This window comes from Saccoglossus kowalevskii, chromosome 13 (assembly GCF_978046115.1).
Source record: "Saccoglossus kowalevskii chromosome 13, keSacKowa6.1, whole genome shotgun sequence".
NCBI lineage: Eukaryota > Metazoa > Hemichordata > Enteropneusta > Harrimaniidae > Saccoglossus > Saccoglossus kowalevskii.
Window position 1 is genome coordinate 16,036,910 of NC_140653.1, and position 26,644 is coordinate 16,063,553.

Sequence of the window (26,644 nt, forward strand, 5' to 3'; positions counted from 1 at the left end):
GTAAGAGGCAAATTTATCGAAGCGGGACGTACACAGTATGTACAGGTGGCATCTGTGATGTAACAAAATAGCGGAGTGGAATTCGGAATGACAACTAGTATTTGTTGAGTTCTTTTGTATCACATCTGGAGAACGTCAGAGCTCTAACAGACATAAGAATGGGGTAAGTACAAATACCGTGTACACCGATACAGGTCTCTGGCAACGCTTGTACACTGGACTTGAGTGAACGAGTTTGAATGACCCCCGTTCGTGTTTTGACGAAAAGATGCAAAACTGCGTAATTGTGATGCCAGAAGAGAAGCGTCCGAGATAATCAGTACCTTGGTGCATGGAACTATAAACCATGCTTGGTGTGACAGTTTAATATTGTCGAACACCATAACGCTACGCCACGCAACGCGCATCCGTTTGTATTGGAGTGGGGGTTCCGCTGCATTATATAGCCTAACACACCCATCATCGCACCTATTTTAAATCCGTGCACACTCGTTGACAATATATGACGAGGAATGTCCGAAAATTGCGGCTAGCGTCCAATCGCTGTAAATTGCTACATATACAGTGTCCCTATTATTGCGTTTCAACACTGTGATTAATTTGCCCGTATTTCTACGTATACATAAACATGTCACAATCACTTCAGTATGTATATTTACACGATGTGTGTGTGTGTTGGGGGGGGGGGGGTGTCAGGTGCAATGTTTTTGTACTTGTATGTCAGATTGTTTAAGGAAATTTCATTTCTTCAGATAATGGTGTAACCATGGTGCCCAGTCCTAATCATATTTGGCAGTACAATATCAATAAAAAAAATAGTTAAAATGGTGATCCAGAAATTGACAAATTGACTGTTTAAACTGCAAGATGAATGGGTAAAAATAGCATCAACAGGCAGTGTGTTACTATAGTAACCAATCTTAGTCATCAGCCTGGTGAGAGAAAAGGATTGACTTGTGTAAATATAAAGATTACCTGCGTATGTACAGTATCATGTCAGATAAACAGAATTGCAAAACACAAATTGTCTCATTAATGTGTGGATGGACGTGTGTTCTAATATAACTAGGATATTTAACTTTATCGCTGATATCAAAATCTTCTGAATATCAAAGAATGTGTGATTTAAATTCATGTTCGACCTTTGACCACAATACTGCATTGTCACCAGTTGTTTGTTTTTGTTGCAATAATAGTCAATGATTAAAATGTTTAAATTCCTGTACAACTATAATATGATTTGAGATCACAGTATATGAAAGATTTGTATATATGACAGAAATATTTTTGTTGTCACAGTAAGTCGTATTTTAACAATTAATGCAGTTTTATATTTATGTATGCTTCTATTAAAAATGTGCTAATAAAGAAATTATGGTAATTTCTTCTTACCTCCTAGTACCTTCCTTCAGAGCTGTTATCTTTCAAATTTGGTACAAAGACAATACAATAAAATGCATATGCATGTCATTTTTTTAAAGATTTGAATATGTATGGCTGACTGGCGGCCATTTTGTATGTGAAATAAGCCTAATTCCTAATACATGTATTGAATTTGTCTAATAGTTCTCAGAGATTACAAACCTGATATAACAAATGTGTTTCAAGCAGGGCCAATATTTTTTTTTCAACTTACCATCAACTCTTCGGTGTAAAATACTGATAGTGAAAGTGAATTATTTTGATCAGAGACGTGCAATCTTTATTTCGATGACGATGACAAATATTAAAATGCTTAATTATTAATTATTGATTATGATTATGTTGATTACAGTGATTTATTCCTATAAAGTAGATATATGTAAGATCAGAAAGTAAAGATAATCTGATTTATCAGATGTATAACCTCACTTATTATAACCAAAGGATACAATGATGTTAATGTGTGATTCCAAGTACATTTCCACTATTATAAATACTGCTGTTGACAAGACATGTGATGTTCAAACCTTACTTACATTTAAAGCAAGTGATCATTTCAACTTTCCTGTCATTTGCCAAAATCAAGACCAGGCTGCATTTGTTATTATGACTCTTCCAATTCATACCCAAATTTTGAATAGATATTCGGACAGGTCCCCCTAATCACTCACATTTTTAGTTTCTATGCCATTTTAAAAGGGAAAAGTTTAGAAGTTCACTTGTGCTTCGATATTTACCATTAGAAAACTAAACACAACATGTGTTTATAATAAATCTCTCCAAAGAATAATTAATCTCTGATTTCAAATCTTTGACGTTATATCTCTGTGTTGACTAAATCCTACTTTACAGAGGTCTTTGGTTTTACAAAAGTATTTGGCTTACAGAGGCATTTGGTTTACAGAGGTTTTTGGTATACAGAGGTATATGGTTTACAGAGGTGTTCAGTTTATGGAGGTACATGATATACTGGGATGTTCACTTTAATAAAGTGTTCGATTTACGGAGATGTTCTTTTTTACATCCCAGTATGGAGATTGGAATATGGTTCAGATAGTAGACACGTACTGTGACCTTCCAAATCCAAAAATGACATTCTGTTTGTTTTGATACAACCATCTGACCCCTATAATGTCATTGACATTGAACTTATTGACAATACGGTGTGATTAATGCAAAATCAATTCCGAATATAACAATACAACATGTGTACATCAAGGGCAGTGTGGTTCAGAAAAAAATCTGATCAAATATTTTTCATTCATTTAATAGTGGTAAATCTTTTAAACGTTACCTTTCATGAAATATACTTGCATAATTGTTTCTATATTTTTTTTCAAAAAAAATTTATCAAATATTAATATAGGTGCAAATGCTATAATTTACACATAAAAATGTTTATAATAGGTCTTAAGGTAATGTTTCTGACACATGAAGTCCTGTGAATTAACAAGTTAAATATTGGAAACTGTTGGGAACAAGTATATTTTGGAGAAAAAGAAGGGAAATTTAAAGAAATATAACGGAAACGAGTAATTTGCACAGTAGCTATACCTTCTCTCCCACATAGATTCTACTGGTCAACCATTTAGTAACAAGTTATTTATTTTCTTTGAAGAACTTGTTGAAAATTGTGTAAGTCACCTACTTAATTTTCAAATTTAGAACATTATCTTAATTTTGTCATGACGAATAACTTATGTCTTATGTTTTTTGGTCACTAAGAGATGTGCGTTGTAAGAATGTCTTGCTCAGCAAAACAATTAGGAATTTGAAGTGTCATTTATTTTGTATTTTCCTCCAGTGAATATCATGGTCTTTTTAACTCTTTGTATGTTGTCATTTTTCCCGCCAAAATGTTTGTGCAACTTTTGTATGTATTTTTAATAATTTCTTTGTTAATTTTTAACCAAATCGGAATAATTCTCCATTGCCTGCAAGTCTTGATCAAAATGTAAAAAAAAAAATTTTAGTGTGTAATTTGTTTTGTCAAAGGTTGTGAAAAGTTGCCGTAGACTCTCAAAATGCTAATTAAATTAACATGCACATCCATGTATTGGAGTTACTGATAAATATTATACAGTAAGACCAAACAGGCTTAGGTCCTATTACATGTAACTGTTTTTGCATTTTTATCTTGGCTTTCTATATAAAAAAAAAATGTTCTCAATGCTTTCGTTGTCCAGTTTAGGTTCCACTCCACTTCCTAATAGTAACATCACAGTTGAGTTAACTGTCTTTGACTTCATAAATTATTGCAATGAACATGATGCATGGGTTTTTGACTTTGTACAATTACTACCGATTTCATAGTGATTCAGATGAAATGAGTTAGCTGCTTCAATAGTAACATTTGACCTGATTCGAAATGCCAGTTTCCATTAGATTTTTAATTTGAGTAAGTACAATTCATCCGTAAATACCCAGATGTTGAAATGTTGAGATAATAATGTAGTTTTCTGCAGCATAAATTAATTTTGCCTCAGTATGCAAAACACAAATTGTCTCATTAATGTGTGGATGGATGTGTGTTCATATCTTGTTTCTACCAATATCCCAAGAACCACTGGGTGGATTAGAATGTGATTTGGTAAACGAATACTTTATGATGAACTCTAGTTCTGATTAGTTTGTGGTACTAATTATTGTATATTAATTAAACAATTTCAACAAAGTGGTTTAATCAAAAGGATGTGCAATAATAATGTTATTATGAGGATACCGCAAAGTATATGCTCAGACAGTCTTGTGATATTTTGTGACATCTTTGCAATAACTCCATGATATACTGGATTCTGCCGTAGATTCGCCCATCCGAAAAATCGCCCTGGGAGGTTTCATGGCTGATGGGCCCTTATTTGGGGTTCAACATTTTAAAAAATGATCATCAAATGTTTTTAGGGGGCTTAAATTTTCATTGAAAAATCCACTTGCGTCGATTTTCAAAGCTGGCAGTTGTACCACCCAAAACGAAGGAAACTATTGCAGAAGCTAATCTAAAATTTTCGACACTTTTTCTAGCAGGATTAAAAAGTAGTCCGCACATCTTTCTCCAAAAAATCACATTAACGAACCTCGTGCCTGGAAGAGATTTGGGAATGTTGTTGTACGATTTTTTGGCTTGGATTTTGATGGGAAAGCGACATGATTTTTAAAAAAAATAAAAACATTAGTTGTTTTTCAAAAGATAAACTGAGCATTTGAAGAATAATTTAACATTGTTTACAGTGATAACATGTCATTGTCAAAACGATGCTTACCCATTCACGCTAGTCGCAATAAAGATCAGTACTCTTGAATAGGCTTCAATGACTACAGTGAAACTTTTAGGCGGTTTCTTGGTCCCATTTTTTTTTTTTTTAAACACGAACTGCCTTTTAACGGCCCAGAGTTGTTGAATTTTTCATGTGAATTATCAAAAAAGAAACATGATATTGGTTAATCACATTTATAATTCTGAGAAATGGAATGTAGCAGAAATGTCCTTTATTACAATTCTTACTTTCATTTAATATTCTATAAAAAATTATAATACATTTGATTGGCAAAAAATGTAAAAAATTGTTTATAAAAAATTACCTTGATTATTAGTTCTGCATTGTTAATATTAGCCTCATTAATATGTGCGCTCTTCAATATTTAATGCTGGTATTAAGCTAAAATAGATCGGCAGCTCAATGTGGCAAGTGTTTTGATTTTTACTTTATATTTTAATCGCCATTCATGTATCTTGTAAAAATGAATCTGTATTTGGTTGTACATGGTCGTAATTGTCTCAAATCGTAGTACAAATAATGTATCTTGTGTGAAGTTTGTCAGCATTTATCTGTTGTCAAGTATGTATGCTCAAAGGCGTCAAGGTCAATGACAATACAAGGTATATCATGAGTGCCTATAGAGAGCCATTTTAATAGTTGACCTATTATAAAGCATTATCACAAATACCTGTAAACCACTGAATTTTTGCAGCTTTGAATTGTTAGCTTCGCTGTCGACTTCGTCGAGCGGAGCTTATCATATGAGTGATTGTCCGTCGTCGTCCGTGTCAATGTTTTACTTTTTCGACTTCTTCTTGAAAACTACAAGCCTGAATGTTTTGATACTTGGTGTATATGTACCTTGGGTAGACCTCTCTCAGATTTATTCATTTCATGATGATATCTTCAATTCTCTAATTTTGGTGAATATTTTTGTCATTTTTGGTAAAAAGTGATATTTTCGACTTCTTGTCAAAAACTGCAAGTCCAATTGCTTTGATATTACATACATAGGTACTACAAGTGGACCTGTCTCAGATTTGTTCATTTTGTGATGATGTCTTCAATTCTCTAATTTTCGTGAATATTTTTGTAATTTTTGGTAAAAAGTGATATTTTCGACTTCTTGTTAAAAACCAAAAGTTCAATTGCTTTGATATTACATATATAGATACTACATGTAGACCTCTCTCAGATTTGTTCATTTTATAATGATATCTTCAATTCTCTAATTTTGGTGAATATTTTTGTCATTTTTGGTAAAAAGTGATATTTTTGACTTCTTGTTGAAAACCATAATCGATTATGGTGAAAAATGATATTTTTGAATTCTTGTTGAAAACAGCAAGTCCCATTGCTTTGATACTATACATATTGTTCATTTTCTAATGATATCGTCTGTTCTTTAATTGAAATGTGCATTGCTAACAGCGGAGCTATCTCAGCCGAGAGGCTGCTTGTTGTTATTATAAATAATATTTTATTGCATCTAGAAATAATGATTCTAGCAGTGTACAGCAATAAAGTGTTAAGGTATATATACAAAGATATATTATATACATGTACATGTACCGGGGTATACACGTTACATGATGTAAGGGTATATCGTGAAGAGATATCTTGTGAAAGTTACTGTGACTCCTTGTCTGCAGGATCCCCAGTGAAATGCTTACTGTAAAATATTTTATGATGCATCTTGACTTTCATGTTGAATTTTGTCTGTTATGAATTTAAATCAAAAGTATGTGAGATAAAAGCCTCATTATAAATTTTCACTTTTATCAAAGGTTTGGACTGAATTGAAAAATTACATGTAATATTATATGAATCCTAATATTGATTGTTGAACCATTTCAAAACTGACGTTCAATTTAGAGAGTTTCCAATGCATTCCCATAATGCATTGCAATACATGCTGTAGCAAGCTCAGTAGTGCAAAAATTGAATTCAGCTCAAGCTGCCTTTAATGACTTATAGTAAACAGTTTACTTTAATCTTTATTTTGACAATTTGTGAGGGAGTTTTACAAAAATTTGTCACTTCTAAAAATGTCTTGAATACTTTTTTCGGAAAGTTTTATTCAAAGCAATTCAGTTAGCATACTTTGTTTAATGTATTCCCCATAGCCATGGTTTTTAAATGAAAATAGGGAGGTCAATACCTTATTGTGAACGTTGTAAGATTACAAAGTTACGAGATAGTCCCTGACATTGTTGGCTCTGTATCAAAAACAGCTTGGTAAATCATCTTCAATAAAATACAACCCCTTGTGGTCTTCGCCTAAGGCTAAACTACCAACGTAGATTTACTTGGGATGAGGGGTGTTAGTTTAGGGCATTGTTATGTTAATGTTTTTTGTTCTCAGAGGTAACCCTTCTATTGGAAGTCAGGGATAAGATAGACTGTTAAATCTGCTATTTGTGGTTACTCTGTGGCTTGAATCAAGATAGTTATTATCTCTGACGCTTTGTACGTAAATAATGTTGTATTGTTTGCATTTGTTTGGCAGATATTTATAGCATTGATGAGGAGGTAATGAATGCAAACTTTTTTAACAATGTTTACTAAACTAAGTTTTGCATTCTATTTACCAATTACATGCCATAATTTTACTTGCCAAATCGTGGTGCAACATTTGTCATTTTTCATGAATTTTCAATAAAATTTTTCATTATCGGTAATTAATTTTTGAACAAATAAACATAATTTCACATTGACTACATGGCTTCATCAACAATTTTGAAGAAAAAAATTAATTTGCGTGTTATTTTGTTAACCCTTTGAATGCCTCAACATTTTCCTACACAATTTTGGTGTAGTATTTTGCAAATTGGTATGTATTTTTTGAGAATTACTTTGTATGAAATTAATGTTTTGGCCCTTTGCCATAGACTTGCATGAAAGATCTCTAAAAAAAACATCCAGCAATTCGCTCAGCCTCTCCAGTATTCAGTTGAAAGACTTTACTTTTCACACCAATATTTTGCACTATTTTATTTGTTTTTCTCTAATTTTGTTTATATTAATCATGGACTAAATGTATCTAATTGGGTCATGAGTTTTGATCAAAATTTTACAAAATTGTTATGCAAATTGTATTCAAAGAGTTAATATTTGTTTAGACCTTTTTTTTCAAAATGTTGATTAAAATTCATATCAATGAAAAACTAGGTCTCTTTTGTCCAAAATTAACAAAGAAGTTGTAGAAAAATGACCAAAATATTGGCATGAAGGTGTATGACACATGTTTTATTCCACAATCTGAATTCAAAACTAAAATGACATTTGTCGCACCAGGTGTAGTACCATAATAGTTGAATTAATTAACAGGTGTGACTTCAAGATATTTTTTACCCTTTCACCCCAATTGTTAACTTTTGTCACCTTCCACAAAATAGTTGTATGTTCTGTTTGTTCATATTAATTATGTAATTTGCTTATTACCTAATTCACCACCCTTGTCAACTTTGCCACCTTCCAGAAAATAATATGTTCCATTTGTGCAAATTAAATAATTTGCATACCAACTTTTTTACCACAATTTAGTCATCTTTTACAAGTTCTGTCCTGTCTGTGCATATTAATTAGGTAATTTGCATATCATCAATTCTTTAACCCCACCTTCTACAAAGTAATTATATATCACATGGGGGGGGGGGGCACCCAACATGTCTGCCCCATATGCCCTATCAGCTTACCCAATTTGATCATGTGGTAAATTCTACCTTGTATTCACTACTAGCTGACCCAACTTGAACTTAGGGGTCACCCTGAATGTCTGCCACATATGCCCTACCAGCTTACCCAATTTCATCATGTCGTAAATTCTACCTTGTATTCCCTACTAGCTGACCCAACTTGAACTTAGGGGGGCACCCTGCATGTCTGTCCTGTATGCCCTACCAGCAGACCCAATTTCATCATGTCGTAAATTCTACCTTGTATTCCCTACTAGCTGACCCAACTTGAACTTAGGGGGGCACCCTGCATGTCTGTCCTGTATGCCCTACCAGCAGACCCAATTTCATCATGTCGTAAATTCTACCTTGTATTCCCTACTAGCTGACCCAACTTGAACTTGGGGGACACCCTGAAGTTCAGTTTCAAATGTTCTTCATGTACAAGCTTACCCCATATTACCACATTATGTTAATAGAGGGCATACTGATCTGACTCTGGTAGTAATTCATTATAATGTAATTCATGTCAGGGTAATTTAAATTCAATTGTCTTTGTTACTGCCCAGTCACAGATGGACAGTTCACTGTGGACATTTGAATCTCAAGTATACCCCCGTCATGTATGTATAGAAAATACTCTCCACTGTTAGCTCAAAGCTTCTACAACTTTCTGAAACTCGATATTATTTGCCGAGTGTTTTTTTAAGTGTGTACTTCAATACATATAACTCAAGCCACTCTTCCTACAACCATGTGAGTATTTTTATTTTGTTGATAGTTTTGACTCCCAGTCAGAGCTGTATAGTCATACTGCAAGCTGTTTAACATTGTTGGTATGGTGATAAGCCCTAGGGAGGTACAATGCATGGCATGCGTCCAAATGAAAATGTGTATGCTGGTTGTAAAATTGAAATTGGTTTTGAACACGGATATCTTGAATTTGACAGTGGAATCCTTCTTTACAAAGCTTCATACATACATGTATGTATGTGGTATTTGCTGATTTGTACACATTGCAATATGTACTTCCCTTGGAAATACAAGTACTCTGTTTAAAATGCCATTCTTACACATGTATTCTTATTGCGAATTTTCATTTCAATAATTTATTTATCTTTCAGTCACTAAGTCAGTCAGTGATTATTTTATTAAAATGTTGTCAGTTATCTATTACATATTCAAGTTTGTTCCTTTCATGTCAGTCACTCAGTCAGTGGGTCGTCTATAATAAAATCAATTTATAAATTATTCATTCTGTTAGTTTATTTATTTATTTATTTATTTATTTATTTATTTATTTATTTATTTATTTATTTATTTATTTATTTATTTATTTATTTATTTATTTATTTTAGTCTGTCAGTCAGTCAGTTATTAGTTATCTGTTATAAAATCCTTTTATTTATTATTCATATTTAATATTGCATCAGGATAATCATAAATTACAAGGAATTAATAATTTCAAGTTGAATAACCTCACTTATAATTAAACATATTAAATGATTTAAATGACATTCTTGGCTACCACTGTTAATACTTTATAAGCAGTGTCAGTTGATTTGACAGTTTTTGCTAGGATTATTAAAATATTACAAAAGATTATTTGGTGGGAGAGGTTTCCCAGGGTAAGTCAGGTAGTGTGAACACCATAAACGAATTATTGATAATTCAAGCCTCAAAATCAGCTTTATCTTGGGATACCAATTTAAAAAGCTGGTGGCTCAGTGATAAAATTTGGTTGTAGTTGTAAGGTAGACTGGCCCAGTCATGTCAATTTTTTTGTTTTGAATGATAATTCTTCAAAGAACGAGTTTGCGGATTTTTTGTGATTGGTCTGTTCTGCCACGCCCTCAATAGTAGTTGTTGTGATAACTATGCTAATGAGTAGCATGACTTGTGAGCTGCCAACCAATAAGAAAGACAGCTTTTTTTCCTGACATGTTCAATGTAACTATAATGCACATGTGGCCTGACACGTAGTATCTTTTGAGTAAGCGCATACATATTTTTCTTTTTTGTAATAATGTGTTCCACTCCTGGGTTCCACTGCATATCATGAATAATAAATAGCTATGAATACGCGTCAAAATAGACCATTCATGACCAAGATTTAAAAAAGAATTATAAAATTGCCACAGTGGTGGTTGGTGCACCAGGCATGCCCTACGACAAAGATAGTTGACAATGTTTACCACAATGTAATGCAGTAGATCAGCGTGTACAGTATCAAGGTTTATCTTGGTTAATTGAATTATTTTGCACTTAATTCTGTTTCCCGCCTGTCCATCTTGTCAGTTGTTCAAAATACTTGCTGCCATATTAGTAGAACGCGATGGGTTGTGGAAATATCAATTTATTTATGAGCACAAGTCTCTATCATACATGGCGTAACAACCACCACCTTTCAAAAGTCACTAAAGTATACTGATATTGCAACTTGTGTATTTGATTTGCAGGGAGCAGCCAATTTATACCACCAGGGCACATGTCTTCCAGATTGATCCCACTACAAAGAAGAATTGGTTGCCTTCCAGTAAGCAAGCAGTGGCAGTGTCATACTTCTATGACAGTACTAGGAATTCATACAGAATAATTAGTGTAGATGGCTCCAAGGTGAGAAATTACTCTTTCGTTGCTCTTTGAGTTTTGATTCAGTCGTATCTACAAATTACAGTATTGCTCTATCGACACTTTGCATGTTTGCAATTTTGAATGTCGTTGCCTAGATATTAGTGTGTACTTGTATGTTTTCAACTTTTTTCAATAAACCCTACTCGTCCGACTTGGCGCCCAGGGGTTACTCGGCTCACAAAATTGTATTTTTAGGGGGGTGGGCGCTTAGTACGATAATAATCATGTAGAATATGACAGGTTTAGCTATAATGACATATGCAAAGTCATGACATATGTCTGTGAAAAGTGAATATGCCTATAAAGTAAAGAAATATTTGCTGCTATGATTTTCTAATTTGATGGTGTCCACAAGGTCATAATTTGGAAATCAGGGATAGTCAGATAAATGAAGCAGTACATATTTGGTAAGCTAAAACAAAACAATGGGTTTGGACTCGGAATGTGCTTTTATTGCTGAAGCTTTTCTAAAAAGCCTGCTGCCCATCACCCTCTATGAGGCTACAGTCAGGTTATAGATGGAGGTTTTTGTTTTAGTATGTAATGTAAATTAATAGTCATGTTTTATAGTTATGTAGAACTGATCAGACCAAAAGTTGCCTTTTTCATTGGTTGACAGCTTACAATTAATGATACTCAAAAACGTGGTGGAAACTGAAGAGGGTGCGACAGAATAGACCAGTCGTACAAATTTCGGAACAACACGACAAACTTGGTCTTTGAGGAGATATCATATAAAACAATAAAATTGACTTCAAATCCCTAAATTCCCATCGCCATGACAATTTGCAGCCATTCTTAAGGATCACATCATATGAAAGTCATCGTGACCCTAGTTTCAAATAATATCAGAAATCTCTCCTTATACCTAAAACATGTCTTTCAGCGTAATAAAAATAAATAGTAACACTATTTCTGTACTGACTGGTCCATCTTCTATAGAACATGTGCATTTATGTGGTGATACCTGAATACTGTTATGCGGTTAATTATTAGATACCATGAGTTTTACTTCACATTATTCACTGATACTTAAATGCACTAAGGTAACCTAGTGAATATTAAAATTTAACAATAGAATGTTTTGTTTTCTTCTTCACTAAAATTTCACCCAGTGAAAGTTTCCTCTGTATAGTGTATGCATGTATAATGACTATGGAATATAATCAGATTATGAGATTTTTATAATTGCATCCCTTGAAATATGTGTGTAATTATAACGCTGATAGTGTGAATATAGTCCAAACAAGGTCATGTTACTGTTCATAATGGCATCCACCATTTGGATCTTCATTTTGTACTCCAGTTGCATAACCTAATTGATGAGTTGCAGCAGTTTTCTAAAATGCAACTGTTCATTATGTTATCATCTTGTCTTCCCACAGGCGATTATCAACAGTACTATAACGCCGTCCATGACGTTTACCAAGACCAGCCAGAAATTTGGGCAGTGGTCAGATGCTCGTGCTAATACGGTATACGGATTAGGATTTGGATCTGAGATAGAGCTAAATAAGGTAATCTGTCGATTCGTGTATTGTTGTACATTCCAATACATAGAATTAGGTTTCCCTATATATTAAAGCGAATACCATATTGTAACTTTTCATGGAATTTAATTTGCTATGCATGCTTTATTGAGAATGACTGTTGGTACTCTGCGACTGGTTTTCAAGAGTAAATGGTTCACATCCAAATGTAAATGAACGGTGCTGCATTATTAAATATATGTGTATGCATCCTGGTTAATAAAGATATACATTGTTGCTGGTTGGCATAGCCAGAGAAATCAGGTCATCACGCTGTAAAATGCTAGCTCGCATAGTTAATTTAGTTAAACAGAAATTTATGCTACCGTATTTGTGCAAAAAATGTATTATTTAACAACATTGTTCTATATTTAGCTACAGTAGAGGTTCTTCGGATTAAACACACATTAAAGGCTAGTGCGCATAGTCAATCTGCATAATGTTACATTATATGCAAATCTCCGCAGCCATTTTAGAGAAATCATACAGTATATGAATAATTGGTTTATTGCAGACAAAAATGTGAATTGGTATTTATCTAGAGGGTGGAAGGTGTGGCTGTTTATAAAATTACTCACATTCATAACGTTTTCAAAATATTTTCAATTGCTTCCTTGCTTGATATAATGACTAATACTTTATGTACTTAAATGCCTATAAAATGGGGTTTCTGTTCTTGCATGGTAATAAATGTATAGGCAAGTACTGGCATTAACTCTTAATCTCACTTATATATTGCCTATATATTCAGTATATTCTGAAAAGGAATTGAGATCCAAATGGCATTTTAACCTCTATTTTTAAGCACTGACAGGCAGCCTTTAATAATCTGCTGGCAATTTCTCACGAAAGCACATATGTGAAGATTTATATGAAAATAAATAAAATAGAGTTTTTAATTTCAGCTTAATTATTATAGTTGACATTCTAATATTTATGTAATATGAAAAAGAAGGCATGACAAGTCTATTATGCAACTCACTTTATTGTGTATACCCATAGAGCAAGGCTTCACTTGTTTCATTATGCACAGACTTAATTTTGGGGAGTTGACATGTAATTTGTATTTTTAAAAACGTTCTTAGTTATTAATTTGAAATGCAAGATATGGAATTGATTATATTATTAATGTTCGTCACAGTGCACCATACAAAATTGTTTAGTCATTATAATGGCTACTTTGACAAAAAATCCATAATCCAAGAGTGTGTTGCTAGAATAGAAAACAACTGCCGTAACATGTTTTTCTAATCCTTGTATAAAAATAGTGTTATAAACAATGTTCACTCTATTATATTTAAAAAAACTACGCATACATATATACTGCAATTACCATACACCATGTTTTAACCTTTTCACCACCAGACGTTCTCGTCAAAATTTTTCTGCACTTTTCCTTTATATTCTTTAATATTTCTGGAAACGAACCCAAATTTGGGAGTCCACAGAAAAAATTTGAGTCGATTTTCAGTTTTTACTCAAAAAATTTGGCTATTTTTGTTCAAATCTTCTGAAGGAAAGTGCAGACTATAATCAGGACAATTTCGTGAATTCGTGGTGAAAAGAGGGAACTGGTGGTGAATAACCATGTGACCATCTTCTTATCATTATGGCAATTTGTGCAATCCCAGTGTCAACCGGTTGTGATCTGCATTGTCTAATTAAGTATCCCTCGATCTTTCACATCCATTTTAATAATGAATTTGCCTTCCCATTTAGTCTATGGCTGACTCATCCACCATAGAGATCAACCCATTTTTGATGTTCAACACAAAGTAGGACTTGAACCCTAACCAACTAGTGTGACGCTACATGTAAACCAACCTTGAGAACATTAATCCTTCTCAGTTTTTCACAAAGTTAAACAAAATAAATAAAATTCATAACAATATTTGGATGTATTGTCAATGCAATGCAGTTTTGTCGACACAATTTTCTGATTTCCCAAATTCTTCTCCAAAACCTACCCTCTCCCATGTGTTGTACACATAAACTCAAAATTACACTATTGTATGCTTGTCTGTGAAATCTGACCAATTTTTGACCCTATAAACACAACTTTCTTCTTTACGTGAGCACAGTATGTCATTTTCACTATGTTCCACTGAACATAATAATTGTGTGTCTATATATCCCACTCGGTAACAGGTGTGACCTTAGAAGTATAGCATGACCTTTCTTTATAATTGATGTTATATTTCATGAAACAAACTATTGAAAGTACATTATATTGTTTTAATTTACATGACATACATTATTTATTGTGTACTCTTCATTAGGACTGCTGGAAATTTAACTTAAAAATCTGTAATAGTGACTTTAGATAGTATTTCAGTTCACAAAATTGACCTAGTTTTAATGTAGTTTCCGGATCTATATGAATTATTGATGTTTAACGGTTTCATAAATATATGGCAGATAAAACTGATTTCCTGTTGTCCATACACTGTACAGAACGGTCTCATAAATACATGACTAATAGAACTGATTTCCTGTTGACTGTACGGTAGTAGGGCAAAAACTGAAAGGTAGTTGCAATAATGCATCCAAGTAGAGATCCTATTTCAGTAATCAGTATTATAATTTGAATCTAACTTGAATTTTCAATATTTTAAATTTGATTCTCACTGCAAGATTGTTGTTATTGATTCTTCTAATCTAATTCGTGGCTTGAGACAAATTCACTTAAATGACATGTAGACATATCAAAGTACTGTGAACGAGTCGTGACAATTTAAAAATTTTTGTAGCAGTGAAAATGTATGCGACTTTCGGGAAATATTGTCTTCACAAATGTCATACAGTCCTTATATTGTAAAAAATTCTAGCAGTGTGTTTAATTTTTAAAATAAACATAATTTGAAAATTTTTACACAATTGTATAATGCAAATTAATTATGTATGTGGTTTTATTATTTCTATTTTTATTATTCATAAAAATTGGTATTAAAATTATTCAAATCACAGAACTCATTGTTCTACTATCAATATAGGGAATCCAAACCTGAGTGAAACAGAATATTAATTTTGTGATTTACAATTACCGGTAGTCTGTCTACAATAAATGATAAAAAAAAATAATATTGCTATTTTTATTAACGGCACCTGGACAAAGCCAATTACATACAAGATCAAAATAATAAATAAATTTAATGCAATCTTTATTTCTGTTTGATGGTGCACCAAAGCGTTTGAATTTCTTGATAAACAATGTAAATTGCAATAAATAATCACTTTAATACCTTGTATAAACTACGAGAATTCTGAAAAATATTTTGTTGTGAATATTTGTTGAAAATGAATTCTGCTGCTCTCCTTATAAGAAAATGTTTCAATATTAGTATTATTTATACAATAATTCCTAGATATGTTATTTGGTACACAATCCTGAGTAAGTTGTTTACTAATTAACTTGATTTCAGTTAGATTACCAGCATTGTAAAACTTGCAATTGTTCCTGACTTTATTTTTAAATATAAAATAATCTTGTGTTCTTCTTTTTCAGTTTGTTGAAAAGTTCAGTGAAGTCAAAGAAGCCACAAAAGTCGTGTACGAGAAATCAAAAATCAGTGGCGGTTCGGGAAGTGGCAGTAATACACCTCCAGTCAGCCGACAAAGCAATGGCTCTGTCATCAAAACAGAGACTATAAATAACTATATTGCACCGAATGCGAAAAGTGAGGCAAACGAACAAAGAGAGGTACGTTCTAAAGGAGGATTATCTATATAAGCAATGGAGGCACGATTTTGGTCACCATGGTGATGCTTTGAGCATCTCCTTTGAGAATTCTTGTATGTGTCAGTGTAAGTTGTGATCAAACTTGTGTCGTGTTTGACAAATATGCTTTTGAAATATCGATGTATACACATTGTAAGATGAATTCAGACATGCATAAAGGCACCTGGACATTCTTTAATTTTTGATTGAAATTTTCAGAAAATGAAAAAAAATTTGAATAATCCTGCTCTTGAATGTATGCAGTGACAATAATTTAGTGTGGGCCACTATAAGTAGTGATTAAAAAGGGGTGCTTGAATCTTGATCACTGATGTGATCTACTGGTCACATAGGAAATAAAATTACTTCTTTTCATTCGATCATGTATAATTGCATTGTGGGTCTGTTGCTATGAGCATCTGTGCCACAACAAACAAAAAAGTCAAAAATCATGCACACAGACGACCCTCAAATGTACACATTTTGAATACTCATGGTCAAATGAACAAAGAAACGAACAAGCGACATATCCTAAATGATTTGTTCGTTTTTAATGTGACTACCCCATCGCCCCCAAGGGGACGCCTTCATTGGTGATATGCAAATGAGGCTATTTTTAAAAGCATTCATGTTTCAGCATGTATATGGAATTCTATTCATAAAACTTACTCAATCAGAAAATGTGATAATTGACTTTGGAAAAGATACATTTCCGTAGACATTAATTCTAATCTTCATCAAAGTTCTGTTAGTGGAGTATGTTAGCTTTGATGTTATTTTTTAGCTTCTGTGCGTGATGCATTTCATGTGTCTGTCTGTATAAGCAGAACTTCAAGATTTTTGATCAAGTTAGTGTTCATGTCTGTGTATGACCCACGGTTAGATTTGAGGCTATGTCCATGCATATTAAGTGGATAATTTGCATATTAATTGTCTCATTTTAACCTGTGTAAGCAAAATCTCAAAAACTTGTAAATGAAATTTTTATCAAATTTGGAACAGAGAAACCTTGGAATAGTATGCAGACATGATTAGTATTGGAGCCATGGCCATGCATATTAAGTAGCTAATTTGCATATTGTCCCATTTCAGCAAAATCTCCTAACCCCTGCCATTGATTCTTTTTTTTTAACAATTGAATATACTGTGCTGTGCAGAGCTTAAATTTGATTTGAACCTGTACAGAAAAAAATCTAGCAGAATAATCTCAAAATTTGTATTTGTATACTAATACTTGTGCTACTAATTTTGTATCGATTTGAAACAAATATTTGCAAGTCATGAGAGAATATAATGACATTTTGTAGCAGTTTTTGTTATTCACTTAGGTTCTTAAACACAGCGTTAAAATTGAATCATTGTTTTTTGATGTGAATATTTTATGTACAGTAAATTTCACGAAGGAATGAATATTTTTTCATAAAATATCTATGAAACATTTACCTTCAAAGAATCTTAATTTGAATCTAGAGAATAAATCTTCATTGGCTATTGAAGCCATTTGTTAATGCCCATTACCCATGAGTCTTTGCAGGTCTCATTCAATCATTGTCTAGTTACTGCCATACATCTATTAATGTGTTGGGATTGGTAAAGTTGTTTTAAATTGTCATTTGAAATTCATAAAACATTTATAAATATTTTATATAAAAAACATTGATGAAATTCACGATAGTATGAGATTTATGAAAAATTATTTAACATATTTAAATTTTCCTAAAAACAAAAAAGAAATGAGACAAAGCAGGAATACGATTACTTCAGTGTCTTCTTGATTTTATTACTCTCTTTCTATAATCATTATTGATGGGAATTCTGAGGTTTTTAGATGTGTCAATGGGATACAGCAGCCAGCATTGTAGTGACAGACAAGCTACAGCTAATGCATTCTTGTTTATGGATGCAAATGAAGTGAAGACCTCAATCTTGTTCATTCACACTTGCTTCAAGAACTTTCACTGAAAAATTTGTTAAAAATTTGTTAATCAAGAGTAAAATGTCATTGTTGTCAATAAATGTTTAGCTACAATTTCACCAATGTTTGAACTGAAATTAATATTTTGCTAAATAACAATTATTTAATATTTACATATTAGGATGACTCTGGTTCAGACAGCGGTAGTCGTCCAGCGTCCATGGTAAGCACTGGGGGTTCAAGTAGTAATGCGCAGCCAGCAACAGATGCACAGCTAAAATATGCTAATGACCGGCTGAAGATAGCACTGGCTCAAAGGTGAGTAACAAATCCAAGTCCATTTTTGTTTTTTTCAGCTTATTTGTGAGAGGTATCTCCTTTGTTTGTTCCCAGAGTTCTTGATTACTCATCCGGTTCGGCCACCATATTTCCAGTATAATCAGATGTACATTACTTGGGGTTTGCAACGTGCATAGTACTGCATGATGACATCATGTCAAGATCCATTCAAGTCTCGTCTCGTAGATAGCAAGACTGGTGCTACGACCTTCTGACATGACATGGCGGTTTGTAATAAAACAATAAAACATGTATTACCACATTCATAGTGAAAAAATGTAATACATCGAAAATGCACAAAAATATAGTTATCGTAATCCGTCATATCGTGAGCAGCTATTTTGATCCACCTGGACATCTCAGTATCCTAGTTATCTCGGGCATGCGCATTCGAATTTTTCTCAGTTGGAACGCTTATGCGAGAGCAAGATTGAAACGGGATCTTGGTATCATGTCACCATAGTTGCAAACCCCATGTAATGTACCTCTGGTATAATTTATTAAATGTCATTGTTATCATTTACTGTGTCAGTTCTGCAAATGCAAAGAAATGGGAAACAGAGCTGCATACTTTGAAGAACAATAATGCTAAGTTAACGACAGCATTGCAAGAAAGTACGGCAAACGTTGAGGAATGGAAACGACAATTAGCTGCATACAGAGAAGAAAGTGCAAGACTTAAAAAGAAAGTAAGTCTCAACTTACAGACTACTGATATTAACCATTTGAAGTCACATTTTGCCACCTTTCACAAATTTAAAACCACATATAATTTTTTTTTAAATATTTTTTCAAAACAAGGCTCATTTGATCCAAAACCAACAAATGAATTTTGGAAAATTACAGAAAAATTTGCAAAATGTTGCACCAAAGTAGTGGTGGGAAAAATTTATGGTTACGGTAATAACATTAAGAAAGATACTAATTTGAGGGAATTTACTTGCGAAACAACATTTAACAAAAATGTTTGTCTACTTTCAGATATTAGAGCTGGAATCAGGATCTGTTGACAACTCTCGTATCGAGGAATTAGAAAAAGAGAAAACGTCATTGGAGTCTAGACTGTCAATGGTGGAGAATGATAACAAAACACAAGTACAGGTATGGAACCTTCTAAGCATACAGTTGTGTGTACAAGGAGCTGTGGAGTATTCTGGTACTGGTATTCTGGAGTTCAATCCCTCAGTTCTCCTGCTCAGATAGCATGCAGTATTCTGGTACTGGTATTCTGGAGTTCAGTCCCTCAGTTCTCCTGCTCAGATAGCATGCAGTATTCTGGTACTGGTATTCTGGAGTTCAGTCCCTCAGTTCTCCTGCTCAGATAGCATGCAGTATTCTGGTACTGGTATTCTGGAGTTCAATCCCTCAGTTCTCCTGCTCAGATAGCATGCAGTATTCTGGTACTGGTATTCTGGTGTTCAATCCCTCAGTTCTCCTGCTCAGATAGCATGCAGTATTCTGGTACTGGTATTCTGGTGTTCAATCCCTCAGTTCTCCTGCTCAGATAGCATGCAGTATTCTGGTACTGGTATTCTGGTGTTCAATCCCTCAGTTCTCCTGCTCAGATAGCATAGAGTATTCTGGTACTGGTATTCTGGAGTTCAATCCCTCAGTTCTCCTGCTCAGATAGCATAGAGTATTCTGGTACTGGTATTCTGGAGTTCAATCCCTCAGTTCTCCTGCTCAGATAGCATGCAGTATTCTGGTACTGGTATTCTGGTGTTCAATCCCTCAGTTCTCCTGCTCAGATAGCATAGAGTATTCTGGTACTGGTATTCTGGAGTTCAATCCCTCAGTTCTCCTGCTCAGATAGCATAGAGTATTCTGGTACTGGTATTCTGGAGTTCAATCCCTCAGTTCTCCTGCTCAGATAGCATGCAGTATTCTGGTACTGGTATTCTGGTGTTCAATCCCTCAGTTCTCCTGCTCAGATAGCATGCAGTATTCTGGTACTGGTATTCTGGTGTTCAATCCCTCAGTTCTCCTGCTCAGATAGCATGCAGTATTCTGGTACTGGTATTCTGGCGTTCAGTCTCTCAGTTCTCCTGCTCAGATAGCATAGAGTATTCTGGTACTGGTATTCTGGAGTTCAATCCCTCAGTTCTCCTGCTCAGATAGCATGCAGTATTCTGGTACTGGTATTCTGGTGTTCAGTCTCTCAGTTCTCCTGCTCAGATAGCATGAAGTATTCTGGTTCTGGTATTCTGGAGTTCAGTCCCTCAGTTCTCCTGCTCAGATAGCATAGAGTATTCTGGTACTGGTATTCTCGAGTTCAGTCCCTCAGTTCTCCTGCTCTCAGATAGCATGCAGTATTCTGGTACTGGTATTCTGGCATTCAGTCTCTCAGTTCTCCTGCTCAGATAGCATGAAGTATTCTGGTTCTGGTATTCTGGAGTTCAGTCCCTCAGTTCTCCTGCTCAGATAGCATGCAGTATTCTGGTACTGGTATTCTGGCATTCAGTCTCTCAGTTCTCCTGCTCAGATAGCATGAAGTATTCTGGTTCTGGTATTCTGGAGTTCAGTCCCTCAGTTCTCCTGCTCAGAAAGCATGCAGTATTCTGGTACTGGTATTCTGGAGTTCAGTCCCTCAGTTCTCCTGCTCAGAAAGCATGGAGTATTCTGGAGTTCAGTCTCTCAGTTCTCCTGCTCAGATAGCATGAAGTATTCTGTACTCCGGTACAGGGAACAGTTCAGTACCTCAGTTCTCCAGCTCTTTCCAAATCATCATACATAAAATTATTTTTTAATTTGCAGGAAGTAGCAAGACTCACAAACAGAATAGAGGAATTATCCATATTTGAAAGTCAAAATAAAACTTTAGAAACAAAAATGAAGGTGAGTATATGAAGTCTGATAACATTTCTTTTAAGAATGAGGAATTACTCACCACATGTATTTGTACCTGGTATACCTGTACCTGTATACTTTTATGCAGGTCAATATACTCTGTTATTGCCCAACCTGTTATGACTGACCGACTGACCATTTTAGTAATTTAAATCTTAGACATGAGATGAGACTGAGATGACCAATTTCATTCAAACTCAATATGATGCACGTACTTGAAGATGCGCATCTTTAAGACCCCTCATACAGAGACAGAAAACAAAGACCGGGTTGCTGTGTGAGAGAGTTTTTCCATCCATTCATTCATCCAATCTTATTTCTTGAACATGTCTGACAGATTTTTTGAATTGCTCAAAAAAAGTTTTATTCATGTGATGAATATTAACAACATCATTATAACAAACCTATGGAGACATTTTATTAGGGGGGGAAATGGATGTTTGAGGGCGCAGTAGAAAGCAACTCATTTGAAAAAATTCTTTTTAAAAAATTCATGATATTAAATGATAACCAATGTTAAATTGACAGACTAATCCCTTCAAACTAGGCAATCAATATTTTTTCCCCCCATTCTAGTCAATTCCAAGCATGCTCTTCTCTGATCCCAATCAATTGTAACAAATTTCATGTTTTATGTTCAGGTTTAAATAGAGGATGTTATTATTTTTTTTGTTTCCTCAAATGTCATTATGAAGTAGACTTGATTCCTAGGTTGTAAATATCATATTAGGGGAAAATGTCTGTCGTTGTTAGTAATTGTTAATGTGTACCGTACATGATAACTTGAGTAATTCTAATCCCAAAATTATCAAACTTGTCACCGAGGTCATCAGTATAAAATCTTCCCAGAGTTTGATTGAAAAATGTTATGTGTGAAAATATGCAAAATTTGTGAAAGTAGTCGTCCAAATCTGACAAAACATTTCAAAACAAAGCTATTAGAACACAATAATAGAGCTTTTATAATTTGAAACACATTTCAAAGACATCATACTTCTGGCTGATTATTTCTGTGAAGAAATGATACATAATTATGCATGTGTATTCATGATATTTTAACGCAAAAAACAATTCAAATTTTACATCCCTGCTTTATTATTCTATTTTGCCAAAGTAATAAGCTATATATTTTTCATGTACCTATTTGTGTTTGTGTCATAGTTCTCTTGAAGTGGTTCTCAAACTGTTATTTTCCCATGTACTGTAGAGGGGTTAATTATTCACTGGGTTTTAATTTTGCTTATTTCGCTTACTGGAAAATGCGCTAAATTGAAACCCAGTGAATATGTCAAATTTAGCATGGAACACATTGTCTAAATGATAAAACTGTGAATTTAAAACCCACTAAATATGCCTGAAATGGTAAATAAGCAAAATTTAAACACTGTGAAAATTAGTCATTTTACAGTACTTTAAATACGTCAAAATATGAGAGCAGTGATCTTTGTGGTAACACAATATTTGAAACGTAGGCAGTCATTGTTCATCAATCAACACCATTTCATTACTATACTTGTATCAAAGCTCCAGATGGTAAATGATATAAATTTGATGAGTGTGACAATATTTTATAGTGTAGACACAGTTCAGACTGAACAAGTATATTTTCTATTTTATCAGTTCAAATTAAGCACCAATGTTTTTGTAAGATATTTACATCAGTCAACGACATTAGGTAGACTGCTTTCCCACTGCTGTTTCAATCCTTAAACTTGTTTGTACTCAAAATTAATTATGACAATGGATATTCACGTTAAAACAAACTAAATGAAATATTAACTTTGTTTTTTTTTCTTTTCTTTTTTTAGTCACTAGAAGAGAACAATCAAACGCTTCAGGACACTGTACGCGAGTTGAACAATCAGCTGGAACATTGTAAAGAAAAAGAAGAACAGCAGAGTCACGAGTTGGCTCGAATTCATTCTCAGCTGGGAACCAAATTACAAGAAATGCTTCATTTGCATGACCAGATGGCGAGTAACCTCTGAGGTTAAAGGTCAAAGTTGAAGTTTTTAATCACTGTAAATCGTTTAATTTTTCACAGCTATCCATGATTTGATTTGACATTTATGAAAGCAAAATTTTGTTAACAGTCATTGCCTTGTGGTACCACAGGCTGTCAGAGATTGTTAACAGCTATAAAATTTATTGAGTTTTATCAACTTGGGAAATTACAGCAGTTTACTGTATTTACTTGTGTATATATCGTACACGGAAATGACAGGGTTCTAATTTCACTGATTTCTCAGAGTTCATGAAATCTGCTAAATTGAATTGATGTGTAATAAATCATGTGCAGAGCAATAGGAAACTCAAGCCATGTAAAAATAGTTGTTTCTCTGGTACTGAAAGAATATACAGAAAATGTGTTTTCAAATAATGCTGTCGTTATACTTCCTATACAATCATTTTACATTTGTTATTTATGTTATGCTGGAAATACAAGAGACATAATGTGGTGCATTATTTTTTAGTTTAAGTTGTAGGAGAAAGAAAAAATTATTATTACAAATCTTTTGGATGAGCCCAAATTTTAGCTTGAAGTAAATTTTACATTCCGATATTTAGTTAAGGCCATGAATATAAAAAATGTTTACTGATATTCGTCATAATTTGAATATAAGATGTCTTTTCTATCGGATGTTATTTGAAGAAATTATGAAAATTCCATTAAATATCAGTTATTAAAATTTAATATTTCTTCTGAAAAATCAAAAATGTAATACATGCCAGACTGGTTGAATTGAATGTATCAGAAAACATTCCAATTCATAAGCTCTATTTTATTTAGCAATTAAGTACCACAAAACTTCTATTAATTGAACTATGAATGAATTTGTATATTTGAAGAGGCTGAAAAATTTAAGTTATATATTTTGGGTGTAATTATAGGGTGTTTTAGTTGGTGGTTACATTATTTAAAATTCAGAAAGTGTGACACTTGGAAACAAAATGCAGATAGACTCAAAGGTGTATCTTTTATTTCTTGTTTATAAGAAGAAATGTTAAAGTGAGAGGGTCGTCACCTGCACACGTGCGAGAATTGAGTCCCAAACGATAACAACACACGCTAAGAACACAAAGGCTCATGGGTAGACATTTGTTTGTAAACAATGACACGCTATGGTCACCTGACGCATGCGTAGGTGACAACTACCCCACCTTAAGTTGGATTGATAAAATCTTAATTTGACCATTTCCTGACAGGTGGTTTAGTCGCTAGAGAAATATAACTGAAATTAGGTGGTGCAGCTAATAGAAGGGTTACGGTATGATCTTCATTTTAAAACAGTAATTTTTCGTAATAATTGTCAGCCTATACTTTGCGTTAGGTTGATTTGAAAATAATCAAAATAGGAATGAATGGGTCACTGAACTAGTCCAAAATGCAGTTATTTATAAAAGTGTTTCATTGTTGAAGGGCTGTAGTCGTCGTGCCGCGTCCTGTTCGATATGGTTCGAACACGCGCTGTGCGACATCCACCGCGCTTTGTAAATCAGTAATGGTCATAATATTCAATGTTTGTGTGTTAATGTCAGTTTTTGTTTTTTAATTTTATTTAATAACTTGCGCAATCTATGCGGTGCTGCATCTAATACTTTTTCATGCTGGGAAAGCTTGTAAGCAAGCAACAATTTTGTTATGTCATGCTTTGAATATAATGTTGAAATATAATAATGATACATTCAAGCATTTATACATGAGTTTGACACTTTGTAAGAAGATATCAGTGGTTTGTAATTAAAAATGTCCAGGAATAAGTTTTTTTAGCTCCGCTGTCGACTTTGTCGAGCGGAGCTTATCATATGAGTGATTGTCCGTCGTCGTCCGTGTCAATGTTTTACTTTTTCGACTTCTTCTTGAAAACTACAAGCCTGAATGCTTTGATACTTGGTGTATATGTACCTTGGGTAGACCTCTCTCAGATTTGTTCATTTCATGATCATATCTTCAATTCTCTAATTTTGGTGAATATTTTTGTCATTTTTGGTTAAAAGTGATATTTTCAACTTCTTGTTAAAAACCACAAGTCCAATTGCTTTGATATTACGTATATACATGTAGGTACTACATGTGGACCACTCTCAAATTTGTTCATTTTGTAATGATATCGTCAATTCTCTAATTTTGGTGAATATTTTTGTCATTTTTGGTAAAAAGAGATATTTTCTTCTTGTTAAAAACCACAATCATTTATGGTGAAAAATGATATTTTTGAATTCTTGTTGAAATTAGCAAGTCCCATTGCATTGATACTATGCATATTGTTCATTTTCTAATGATATCTTCTGTTCTTTAATTGAAATGTGCATTGCTAACAGTGGAGCTATCTCAGCCAAGAGGCTGCTTGTTTATTACTTAAAACAATAAAATTGAAAACAGTTAATAGAAAAATGAACATAATTACTGTATTTGCTTGTCGTATTTTAAAGATTGAGCCAACAATAAATGTAATTTTGGTTTACATCACTTCTGTTGGTACTTTGAAGAGAGCAAATATAGTAATGTGATAAAAGCCACTCACAAATACGTCTTTGTTCAATTGAGGAGTCTGTACAAATACTAAAATTAACTTTACTGTACATTTCCTAATGCAGAAAATAATTTTTAAAATATTTTGAAATCCGGTGGTCATGCTTTCCTGGATGTATTGTACCTGGATGTAAGTAAGGCAATATATGCTTTGGTTATATTAGGAATATTGCACCAACCAAAAAATGTCAATCATATAAGCACTTCAAATATAAAGTATGTTTCCTCTGTATTTCATCGGATATTCCTTGTGTAAGCTACCAGTTATGACATGGTTTGAAGACCAGCAGTCACATTATCACTATTTGCTGACATATAAATTCCAATCAAATTGAGTATTGGTGCACTGTAGTTAAAAAATGACTCAGATGATTTTCTTTTTGTAATTTTATGAATAATACTCTCCATGCAATATATACAAATCTTCATTCTTGTGTGACAACTAATAAATTTGACTGAATTCTCAGTGCACCTGGATATTGTACTGTTGGTGCAAGGTGGTAAGAATAATATATTGACCAAAGGTATATATATAACTGCCATATATTTTAACATATAATTTATACAACACGAAGGCTGTGTTCAATGTGTCTTTGCATTCCATGCTCTTCAGGTTTGGGATTTTATAACAATACTGTGTTGTGGAATTTTACTAAATCTGCAATTTTACCAGAATATTTAACTGTAGAAAATGATAAGTTATCATATTTTTTGTATTTTAGTTTATTTAGAAAATCATTATTGTATGTACCGGTATCATTTATTTATAGAA

General features: G+C 33.4%; 1 protein-coding gene across 1 annotated transcript; it reads left to right on the plus strand.

The window, feature by feature from the left end:
• The first annotated feature begins 10 nt into the window (after positions 1 to 10).
• LOC100313636 (homer-like protein) lies at positions 11 to 25,032 on the plus strand. The gene is given in 9 exon segments (NM_001168097.1): positions 11 to 163; positions 10,816 to 10,972; positions 12,376 to 12,507; positions 16,025 to 16,219; positions 18,334 to 18,470; positions 19,024 to 19,180; positions 19,473 to 19,592; positions 21,246 to 21,326; positions 23,147 to 25,032. Coding segments are annotated over 9 exon segments (1,164 nt in total). The 5' UTR covers positions 11 to 158; the 3' UTR covers positions 23,327 to 25,032.
• The last annotated feature ends 1,612 nt before the right edge of the window (positions 25,033 to 26,644 follow it).